Below are 11634 nucleotides of genomic sequence, written 5' to 3'. Positions count from 1 at the left end.
GCAAAGCGTACTTTATTCGATCAGGAACAAGACAACTTTGGCCAGCTCGCAGGTCGGCTTATATCCCCCGAGAAACCTCCACCCAAAACACACCCCTACTTCCCAATAGGTTATTTACAGTGGCCGAGAGTCCCATAGGCTCCCATAGGCTCTCAGCCGGGAACCCAGCCCCCTGATTGGAAAGGGCTAGGATCCACATAGTCCATTGTCTCTTGGAGCGAAGCTCGATGTTTCTGTCTGACCGCGTGGAGCCCAAGCTGGCCACGCGGCCTGGACTGGATACATTACATCATTGCTTTGTTCACTCCTCTGTCTATTAAGGACAGCTGCTTTCTAATTAGGAATGTGATTCTATAAAGCTGAGTGTGATACGGGTGTCTCTGGTCATACTGGGCATCCCTAAAGGGCTGGATAGTTTTGATTTCTGACCTAGTGCAAAAATGTTTACAATCAATCTGCCAGCACAATTACAACCCAGTGATGATTAAAAGATCACTTCTCTTTTCACTAGTTTTGGTAAGATGATTATTTGACATTCACAATGATTCTGACACATCACATGATATTCTGACTAAGCCTTTCCCAGATGTCAAACTAGTGATGTTAGGTCAGTGGCATGTGACTGGCTGTTCATATGTGGGGTGGAGCAATTTCCAAGGTCTTTATTCTTTGCACACACCCATTTTCCAGGTGACAGCAGGAAGGATCTTCTATGCAGTCACCAATAATACATAATGTCCTGTAATATTATGTTCATTATGTTATTAAGTTCATTGTGACTAATGAGCTTGCAAAAAAGTCATACAGGTCCACAAAGCCAGCTATAATGGTGAACAAATGTGTCTGAATGTTCAGACGTCTATTCTGAATTTTTAACTCACAGAAAATAACAAAGAATAATTACATAAACTGCATCTCAACAGACTTAATGAGGTTTCAGACTATAGACATAAGCCAGCTGCTACTGGTCACACTGATAGATAAGCCTAAAGGCAATCACAAAAGTGAACTAATTATATTTTATATGAAGAAATACTTTCTTTTTTACTTCCACAAATTCCAAAGTGCTGGCCTCGGTTGAGTTTGTCAGGAAAATGCCCCTCCCCCAAAAGGAGTCTTGTGGTGGCACTTTAAAAACAGATTCATTTGTATGACTGGGGAGGGACGAAAGCTGTCTTTCCAAGTCTGCTGTTTGGTAGTTGTTTATCTGGTTTTCCAAGACCTGTTACTTTTCAGACATGTGTACGTGAAGAAACAACAAAAAGCGTTCGCGTGAAACAAACTGAGAAAGTTTGTGGTTCTTCAGAGATGTACAAAAGTTATAATGGGGAGGGGGGCTGCACGGGGGTGAGTCACATTTAGCAAGGGGGAATAAAGTTCTGACATCTGATACCTAGGTAGAGCGCTTCCGTCTGTTTCTTTTCTTCTAAAGCCTGCCCTGGGAGGGGGAGAGGCAAACGAGAAACAAAAGTTACCCGGGCACAACGCGTGACAAGGCTCTGACTGGGCCGCAACGATTGAAAGCAGCTCGGCCGAGGATTGCCGCAGCGCCATCCGTGGCTGTCTTCCGCATCTCCGCCGGGAATCAGCCTAAGCGTGACTCCGAGGCTGGCGGGCTCCTCCTCCTCCTCTTCTCGTGTCTGTGGCGCTCGGTTCCCCCCCCCCCTTCCCCAATCCTCTGCCGGGAGGATCAAGATGGACGGGGTGCGACGGCGTTTGGCTATGGACTGAGGGAGAAGGGAAGGGCACCGGAAAGCTGAGGGGGCGGCGGCGGCTGCTGCTGAGGCAAGGGTCCGGGACACCGAGGTGAGTTAGTGAAGGAGGGGGAAATGGGACGCTGCGGCCGAAGAGACGGAGCTCAGCGCCGGCCTTTCCTAAGCGCCAGGCCGGGTCACCCTGTGAGGCCTACGGCTTATAGGCAACGCGAGTGCCGCGGCTTTTCCGGGCGATCGATGTGGGAAGTTCTGTAGTTTTGAGGTGACCCCAGGACGGTGGTGGGCCAGGCCTTGGGTAGGATGGCTGCTGCTTCCAGGGACGGAAGGTGACTGGAGGAGAGTCTGTCGAAGGAAGCCGCTCAGAGTCCCGGCACGGGGTGGTCGATAGGCCCGGGGAAATGGGGGATTCGAAGGAAGAGGTTAGTGAAGAGGGAATGGCTGGCTAGGCCCAGAGGCACATCTCTGCCGTATTGAAGGGGTGCTGTAGAGTCTGGGTGTCTCCTTGGGCCGTCTCGGCCTGGTTGAAGGAGGGACAAGCAGGTGCCCGTGTGCGGCTTATCCAGATTTCTCCGGCCGCCGGTTCTGGGCCTTACCGGCGAGGAGGGATTGATCACTTTCCTTTCGATCTCTGTAGACTGTAGTTTATCATTATTCTCATCCCTCCCCCAGAATTTAAGAAGGGATTATGTTTGTATCTGAGGGAGACGCGCAAAAGTCAGTAGGGTGATCCTGGTTGTCTTGCATGGCGTTGTCTTTATTTAGGGTCATTAAAAAGGGCGCCCAGTGAACATGGTCAGACCAGCAGCTCTTTTAACTCAACGCCACCTGATATTGGTTTCTCAGGGTCTTCAGTAATTCGTCGCCCAAGAGGACTCCTTCAGAATTTTAACTAGAGATGCCAGGCACTGAAGCTGGCACTTCGAGCCTGGAAAGCATGTGCCCTTCCACTGAGCTGCAGTCTCTTCCCTGTGTTTGTTAATAGTGAAATAATGTGTGGATGAAATTTGTCTCCTGCTTGTGTCTTTAAATTTTTACATATTTGGAATGATTTTCACAGTGGAGCCTACTGTTTGTCAAGCAGGCAACCTCAGTAGATCATATCGTACTTTTTTGATTTCTTTACATTTGTGTCAGGGATATAGGGACTGCTTCATCTTTTTTTAAAAAAGAACCCCAAAACATATAGAAAGTATTGCTGTGTTTATTTTTTTATCTCAAACATGCTTGCTTGGAATTTCAGTTTTTTTGCAGTTTTATTCAGGGTTGGGTTGGGTTTTGTATTCTTAATTTTTTAGAGTTCCTTTTTCTCTGCTCTTAAGCAATGTTACCTTTTAATCACTAACTGGTCACAAGTAAACAAACAGGCAGACTTTGCCCAGCCAGCATTTGGTTAAGACCACAATTATTATTGAGAGCGTTTTTCCCCTCCCCTTCTTTCTTTTCCCAGTATTATGTTGACTGGCAAAATACTTTGTGTAGTTTTTAACCTTTGGCATCTTTGTAACTTACTTGCATTTTAGAAGGATAAAAGGAATATGCTGAAGAGAATATTTTACTGAGAGCAACTACTCAGAACCATCTACGTCTGGCATATTGTGCAGTGTTAGTGATTGTAGTGGTCTAGTAGCAGGAGAAGTTTATAAACTACATAGTTGTTTGTGTGCAAGATTACAGTGAAAGAGCTTCTGTGACCCCCATAAAAACTCCTGATGTATAAACAACTGTGCAAACTTGCAGATATAGACTTTTTAAGTATTAGATGTTCTATTTCAGCGTTCCTGACTCCAGCAAACCACATGGGTCATATTTATCCCTGAAGTGAAAACCTCTAGGCCAAATGGCAGATTGGGGAATAATAGGATTAGACTGCACTTCTAAACACATTGATTAGGAAGCCCCACTGAACTCAGTGGGATTTTTGTAATGAGCAAACATGCGTAAGATTACAATACATACTCCATTTTAACAATTTATTGTGCCTTATACTTATAGTATATTTCAGGGTGGTTTTATACAAGTTACAGGGTTTGGTGTTTGTGCGGATTTTATGCATCCCAAGTAATAGATTAGGAAGTCAGAACTGAAAAATTAGCTACATTCTGCTTGATAAACCTGTCTCTTTCTTTTCAGGTGAAGATTGTGAAAACCTGGAATCTTAGAGTGGATTTGTGCACGAGTTATTCTTATTGGATATTTTAAAAGATTTCTTCAGTTACCATTAGATTTGACAACAACACAACTCTAAAATCATGGCTGATGTGGATCCAGACACATTGCTTGAGTGGCTGCAGATGGGTCAAGGAGATGAAAGAGACATGCAACTCATAGCACTGGAGCAGTTATGTATGCTGCTTTTGATGTCAGACAATGTGGATAGATGCTTTGAAACGTAAGTGGATTTTTCCTTTGATATCTTTATGTGGCTTATACCTGCTGATCCTTCTCGTCATAATGGAATTTTTTTCTGGGATCCTGATACCCAGAATCTGTTCTAGCAAGGTATCTTATGTCCAACATTAAGTTGACACTGAGAACACTGCAGGCAATGCATTGACACCACTGGTGAGTGGATGGACAAGGAGAGCAGCTGTACTGAAGCTGCTTTTCACATCAGGGGTTTAATGCAGTTGTTATTGACAACATTGTCCAGGAGAATACTGGAGGCTGCTGTAGCAGTTGCTTTCGTGGAGCTTGTTGCCTTCAGTTCATGCTTAGATCTTCTGGTATAACAAAAGGGCCAGTATTATAACTTTAGGTGCTTCTTGCATGATTTGGTTGAATAGGAATAGGAAATACAGTTCTAAGCTCTTTGTATTTTGGGGAGGAAAGCAAAAATAAGCAAGGGCCCTGTAAAAAACAGACTAAACTTTTTAATTTTTCCATTCAAACTCTATATCTAAAACAAATGTTTTTCTTTTTAAACAGCCAGCAAAGCTGATGAGTTTTAATGAAATGCATCTGGCAAGAGTCAGTAAACCCTTTGTTGTAACTGCAGGGCCTAAGAAACCACAAAGCTTGGAGGAAAAAATAGCATATGAATGCCTTACCTGTTCTTTACTAAACTGAGTTTTATATCGATATACTGGTTTAAATAACTTAATTTGAAAGTGCAATCTTATCCAGAGCCCCCCCATATCCTCCAATTTCCCTGCTTCCTTCACTCCTTCCTCCTTACTAGCAAACATTTCTTTTATATGCCGCCAAGTTTTTATTATTTCTTCATTTATACCTGACCTTTCTCCCCAGTCTGGACCCATTGCATTTTACATAATTCTTCTGTCCTCCATTTTATTCTAGCAACAACATGATGAGATAGAATAGGACAGTGATGGCGAACCTTTTAGAGACCGAGTGCCCAAACTGCGACCCAAAACCCACTTATTTATCGCAGAGTGCCAACACGGTAATTTAACCTGAATACTGAAGTTTTACTTTAGAAAAAACAACTCATACATTAACGTAAGATGATCCAAACAAAGTAAGGAAAGCAATCCCAAATGCTTTCATTTACTTAAAATTATTTGGCAAAGAATTCGACACTTTAATGATGGTCTGGGCCTGGCTGGAGCAATGGCACACGTGCCTACAGAGAGGGCTCTGAGTGCCACCTCTGGCACCCGTGCCATAGGCTCGCCACCACAGGAATAGGATGAGAGACAGTGACTGGCCCAAGGTCACCCAGCAGTCTCTCGTGGCAGAGTGGGGATTTGAACCTGGGTCTCCCAGATCCTAATCTGACAGTTTAACAGCTACATCACACTAGCACTCAAATTTTCCTCCTTCCCTTGCCCTGGCAGCCTTTGGGAAAAAAATCTGGTCAAGTTGCGAAAATTATGTGGTAGCTAGTTGCTTGGGTGAGGTGTGTGGTGGCCACTGCTGGGCCCAGCCAAGTTGTGCAAGTTTGGAGGAGGCTGTCACTGAGTCCAACACGTTGTTAGGTATTTAGTTGTTCAGTAGCCACAAGTGCACCTGGGTGAATGGCACAAATTGCATGATAGCAAGTTGCTACTGGGCCCAGACTCATTAAGTCATCCTTCCAGGCCAGAAGGGTGGGGGGGAGGAGGGGTGGTCTGGGGGGTCAGAATAGCCCTGGAGATAGCCCCCCAGTTGCCAAGGTTTGAAGGCTGGCAGTACTACTGGGATTGCCTAGCAACCCCCACAGCAAACACGGAGGTCTCCTTTCTTAAAGGTACAGACACTGTTTCTATTATTTTTAGAGGGTTAATATATATTTATTTAAGCTTTATTTACTTCACTAACACCACACTTTCTCTACTTATACCACACTTTCCCTTCAATGGGGATCCAAGGCAGCTTACAACACTCTTCTCTTGGCCATTTTATCCTCAAACCAACACTGTGAGATATGTTAGGCTGATAATTGTGTGACTGGCCTAAGGTCATTCGATGAGTACCATGACAGAATGAGGATTCGAATTGGTCTTTCAGATCCTACTGCAAAACTCTTAACCTCTGCATCACACAGCTTTTGTGGAGTGGCTGCTGTTGAACTGTAGTGAGCAGCTGGGCCTGGGTGAGTCATGCAGATTGCATGGTAGCAAGATGCCTGGTGATTGCTGCTGGGCCTGTCCCTGATGAGTCCTCCCTCGAAGTCAAAAGTACCTTGAAAAGGCCTCTGCCCCCTCTCCCTGCCTTTTGCTGACAGAAACCAATGCTTCCATTGGCAATAATGTTGTGGTTGCCTAGCAGTAGCCACAGGGGGCATTTGATTTTCTTTTTTTTAAAGCTACAGGTACTGCTTCTATTATTGAGGGAGGGGTTAATTCCTTCTCTATGTTGTGAAGTTTTTTTTTAAGATTTCAGATTTTTCTGCAAACCTGGGGCTTTTCTTAGGTTTGTAGAAATATCTGTCTTGTCTGTTCATGGCTGTAATCTCTGAATTTAAGACTTGGCCATGTTTAGATACTGATTTTTAACATTGCCACAACAAAAAGGTGACATCTAACCCTAACACAACCTCTCTTCAGTTTCTCAGTGCTTTAAAAAGCTCTGTTAAACTGAATATTAGAGCCAATCTAGAAAGCAACTAAGTTGAGAAATGAATTCCTTTAAGCAGTGGAAAGCTAGTCACAGTGAGGCTGATAAAACGGAACACAGGCTATGGCAAATAAAATGCAAGTCTGTGGTCAGGCAGGCAAAAAGGGAATATGAGGAGCATATAGCAAAAAACGTAAAAACCAACAATAAAACTTTCTTCAAATACATTAAGAGCAGGAAACCAGCCAGGGAGGCAGTGGGGCCCTTGGATGACCAAGGGGTAAAAGGAGTACTGAAGGATGATAGGGAAATGGCTGAGAAGCTAAATGCATTTTTTTGCCTCTGTCTTCACTGTGGAAGATGAGAAGTACTTGCCCACTCCAGAACCGCTGATTTCGGGAGGGGTGTTGAAAGACCTGAGCCAGATTGAGGTGACGAGAGAGGAGGTCCTAAAACTGATAGACAACTTAAAAACTGATAAATCAGCAGGCCCAGATGGCATACATCCGAGAGTTCTGAAAGAACTCAAATGTGAACTTGTGGATCTCCTGACAAAAATATGTAATCTTTCCTTAAAATCTGCCTCCATTCCTGAGGACTGGAAGGCAGCTAATGTCACTCCCATCTTTAAAAAGGGTTCTAGAGGAGATCCGGGAAATTACAGGCCAGTCAGTCTGACGTCGATACCGGGTAAATTGTTGGAAACCATTATTAAGGAAAGAATTAGGCACATAGATGAACAAAACCTATTGAGGCAGACTCAGCACGGTTTCTGTAAGGGAAGATCTTGTCTCACTAACCTGTTAGTGTTCTTTGAGGGGGTGAACAAACATGTGGACAAGGGGGATCCAATAGATATTATTTACCTTGACTTCCAGAAAGCTTTTGATAAAGTTCCTCATCAAAGGCTCCTAAGTAAGCTCAAAAATCATGGGATAGAAGGACAAGTCCTTTTATGGATCAAAAACTGGCTAATTAATAGAAAACAGAGAGTGAGTATAAATGGGCAATTTTCTCAGTGGAGGGTGGTAAGCAGTGGGGTACCGCAGGGATCAGTACTTGGTCCACTGCTTTTTAACTTGTTCATTAATGATTTGGAGATGGGAGTAAGCAGTGAAGTGGCTAAATTTGCGGATGATACAAAGTTGTTCAAGGTGGTGAAAACCAGTGAGGATTGTGAGGCACTCCAAAGGGATCTGTCAAAGTTGGGCGAGTGGGCGTCAACATGGCAAATGGGGTTCAATGTGGCCAAGTGCAAGGTGATGCACATTGGAGCCAAAAATCCTAAATATAAATACACATTGATGGGGTCTGAACTGGCAGAGACAGATCAAGAGAGAGATCTTGGAGTTGTAGTAGATAACTCACTGAAAATGTCGAGACAGTGTGTGACTGCAATAAAGAAGGCCAATGCTATGCTGGGGATTATTAGGAAGGGTATTGAAAACAGATCAGCCAATATAATAATGCCCCTATATAAATCAATGGTGAGACCTCATTTGGAATACTGTGTGCAGTTCTGGGCACCACACCTTAAAAAGGATATTATAGCTTTGGAAAAAGTGCAGAAAAGGGCAACTCGAATGATAAAAGGGTTGGAACACTTTCCCTATGAGGATTCACACATGGAATTCACTGCCACAGGAGGGGGTGGCGGCTACAAGCATGGACGGCTTCAAAAGAGAGTTAGATAGGCATATGGAGCAGAGGTCCATCAGTGGCTATTAGCCACAAGGTATAGATAGAGGCTCTGGGGCAAGTGATGCTCTGTCTTCTTGGTGCTTGAGGGGGCCAACAGTGGGAGGGCTTCTAATGTCCTGGCCCCATTGGTGGGCCTCCTGATGGCACCTGGTATTTTTGGCCACTGTGTGACAGAGAGTTGGACTAGATGGGCCTTTGACCTAATCCAACATTGGCGTCTCTTATGTTCTTATGAATTCATCTACCATCAGTGAATGGTCCAGAGTTAACATATAAGCAAACAACAACAAGAACTTAATGCACATGTATTTTTAGACTCTACAGCAAAATGTATTCTACCGTGAAATGTTAAGATTGTACTTATATTGCAGATCACTGAGACTACAATAAAATTATTGCTCATAATACTAGGCACCACAGTGGAATTTCTAGGTTGCATGTTAACCCTGTCCTGTGATGGAGCTTTTCAGTTTGATATTTATTTATTTATTCAAATTTATACACCGCCCTCCCCGCAAGCGGGCTCAGGGCGGCTTCCAATAAAAACACAAATTACATTAAAATACATAATATACAACATGCCATAAAACATCAGTTAGCTGTAGAAATTTTGTCTACTTAAATTTTGTGTACTTGGGCCTACTCTTCCAAACCGTGTTTGGTTATTCAGCTTCCTTGTCCTTTGAAACATTGTCTAGTCTTAGCAAAAGTACCAGCATTCTAGGTTTTGGAACCTTAAATTTTTTCTCAGAAGGATGGGAGATAATACAGATCCTCTTGTAACTTGCAGGCCATAGTCTGGAAGACAAAAAAGTGACCTCTGCTTTGCAGCCTGGTTTACTTTGGATAAGGAAACCAGATGTGACTTAATTAATTGGAGAATTATGTTGTGGATAGTCCTCCAGTTACTTCATAAGTTGCCTGATGCTTCAGGTTCTGTAGTACAAGTGCCATTGGCAGGCTCTATTTTTTGTGAGCCAAAGTGATCTCTTTCATTTTCCTCCTTACACATTATGGAACTTGTTTGTTCTGCTGTGGGGTTTTTTTAGAATAATTCAATTTCACTGATCTGATAGGGGTAAGTGTATGGGAATAACATTTTTTTAAGCAGTGGGATGCTGGGAGTGCTTTTAAATCTATTTTTTCCCTCTATCAATTTTTTGTAGTTTTGTAAACTGTCATGCTTCTCTTTTGTCATCTCTTCTCTAAAAAGAAATCCCCCAATACTTTTATCTGTTCTTGAAGTGAAGGTTCTACAACCAAAATAATTCAAGATGAAGCTTTTTTTGAAACTCTGGCTGACCCTTTGTAACAAGAACTGTACGTTGTTTTCAAAATGTAGCTGTGAGGGTACTAATGTAAGTTTAGGCTGTTGTGGTGAGAGATCTGTCAGTGATAAGCCAGAAGTTCATGACACCCAAGAAAGAATATAGGAGCAGCCTCCGCTACATTAGCTGTAAAACCCTTTTCAAACACACACATTTCCTTCCGAGGTAGGTTCCTGTCTCTAAATATATGTTCAATTACAGTGGAGAAAATTATAGTATTTAAAACTCATAATGAAATAGGTTTAATCTTTGTATATCATGTTTGAATACTGAACTATGTGTGGGGTCTGTGTAGTAGATAGCTGAGGCCCATGAGGATTTTAGTGGTTTGTATTACTCAATTTTTTTTTATTTATTTGAACATCATAATGGCTTTTTGTTTCTTTTAATAAACTGTTCATCTTTTAGAAATTAGCTTTTAAGATCTTAAGTAGGAGTTTGAAATACTACAGGGCTGCAGTTTATAATGGTTTGTGTACAACCATGGTTACTCAGTTTCCATAGTAAAACATTAATGTTTTGTGCTGTTTTGTCTATATACTGGACTGCTTGTAAATTTTAAAACAACATGTAGAAACTAGTGAAGGGGAGCATGAGGTAAGTTTTGGTCTCAGAATTAAACATTGTCCTTTAAATAGAAGAAACTATTGTACTTTAATTTTTTTATCATTTGTTATTCAATTGCAATCTGTTCTAAGATATGGAACTCAGTCTAACCTGGACATTTGCAGCTAAGGAATTTACAAGGAACACAACTGTTGATAGTAATTATCCCATTGCTGGCAACATTTAAGGTAGTGATGTGTCCAGGACTGGTTAGGGCCCTGATGTCACATTATAGGAGCCTTGCGCCAACTGGAGGGGAGAGGGGAAGGTCCTGTGAGATGAGCTGGACCTGTGGCTCAGGAATGAGGGGAGCAAAGCATATAAAGGGTGTGGGGGACTGTTTAAACCCTGACAGCCAGATGCCAGGAAGGAAGAGGTGATCAGGTTACTCCTATCTTCAGAGCAGAGGCTTGGGGGGGCATGGAGCATCTTGATGGGAGGAGAAGACCTGGGTGAACTGGAACCTTCTTCCAACCTTAGGCCTGGGGAGGGACAAGTCCAGGTGCCAGTTCAAGCCCTCCCATCTCAGTCCCTGTACAGGCTTAAGCTGTGGTTCTGTGGTGGGCCTTTGTTCACACAATGCTGAAGCCATCTAATTACTGTTATGAGGTAAGTCAGTTTATTATTGGGGTCATTAGCTGTGGTAACATAAAGTCATACCTAAGAATACATATAAAATGCAGACACAGCTTTCAAATGTGTAACAGGTTGGATCCAGTGACTCCCTTCTGCTAAGTGAGGAGCTTTCCTTTGGACAATGTAATTGGATTGGGTCAGGTGATCTGACCCACTGATGGTTGCAGATCTTTCCCTTGTTCCTTTCTGACCATGGGGAAATTTATTCCCAAGGTCACAGATCAAGGAACTAATATCCATGCAGTGAGGAGGAAGAATATTAAACAGCCACATCATCATCAGAGCTCAGTGCAGGGCTCGCTGTAGTGCCCGCCCCCCAACTTGCATGGTCTTTTCCCAGTGCAGAAAGGATTGCTGGGGAAGTAGAAGAAAGGAAAGATCTGCAGTCTTTGCACCCATAGATTTCGGGATCCAACCCAAAATGTTTTAAGTTTCTATAAATAGATTATTTTAAGGACTTCTCCTGTTAATGAAGTCTCATTGAATATGGTGAAGGTGAAATTGGTGCAGTGGAATGCAGGGTCCAACCATTTAAATTGCGCAGCTCAGGAAAAATACTTTGCTAGCCCATTTAAATTGCGCAGCTCAGGAAAAATACTTTGCTAGCCCATTCATTTTATACTTATTTTCAGCTGCCTTTTGCTCTTTCC

General features: G+C 42.9%; 1 protein-coding gene across 9 annotated transcripts in view; it reads left to right on the top strand.

Moving 5' to 3' along the window:
- The first annotated feature begins 1471 nt into the window (after positions 1–1471).
- Positions 1472–11634, top strand: part of HECTD1 (HECT domain containing E3 ubiquitin protein ligase 1) — a 66863-nt gene continuing 56700 nt past the window's right edge. For all 9 annotated transcript variants that reach the window (XM_015415200.1, XM_015415195.1, XM_015415193.1 and 6 more), the window contains exons 1-2: positions 1472–1806; positions 3846–4104. In XM_015415200.1, coding sequence (XP_015270686.1) covers positions 3965–4104 — 140 coding nt within the window. In that variant the 5' untranslated portion in view covers positions 1472–1806; positions 3846–3964. The remainder of the gene's footprint in view (positions 1807–3845; positions 4105–11634) is intronic.

Source organism: Gekko japonicus, unplaced genomic scaffold (assembly GCF_001447785.1).
Source record: "Gekko japonicus isolate JY-2015 unplaced genomic scaffold, Gekko_japonicus_V1.1 scaffold83, whole genome shotgun sequence".
Classification (NCBI taxonomy): domain Eukaryota; kingdom Metazoa; phylum Chordata; class Lepidosauria; order Squamata; family Gekkonidae; genus Gekko; species Gekko japonicus.
The sequence above is the reverse complement of the archived record's forward strand: the minus strand, read 5'-3'. Positions and strand labels throughout refer to the sequence as shown.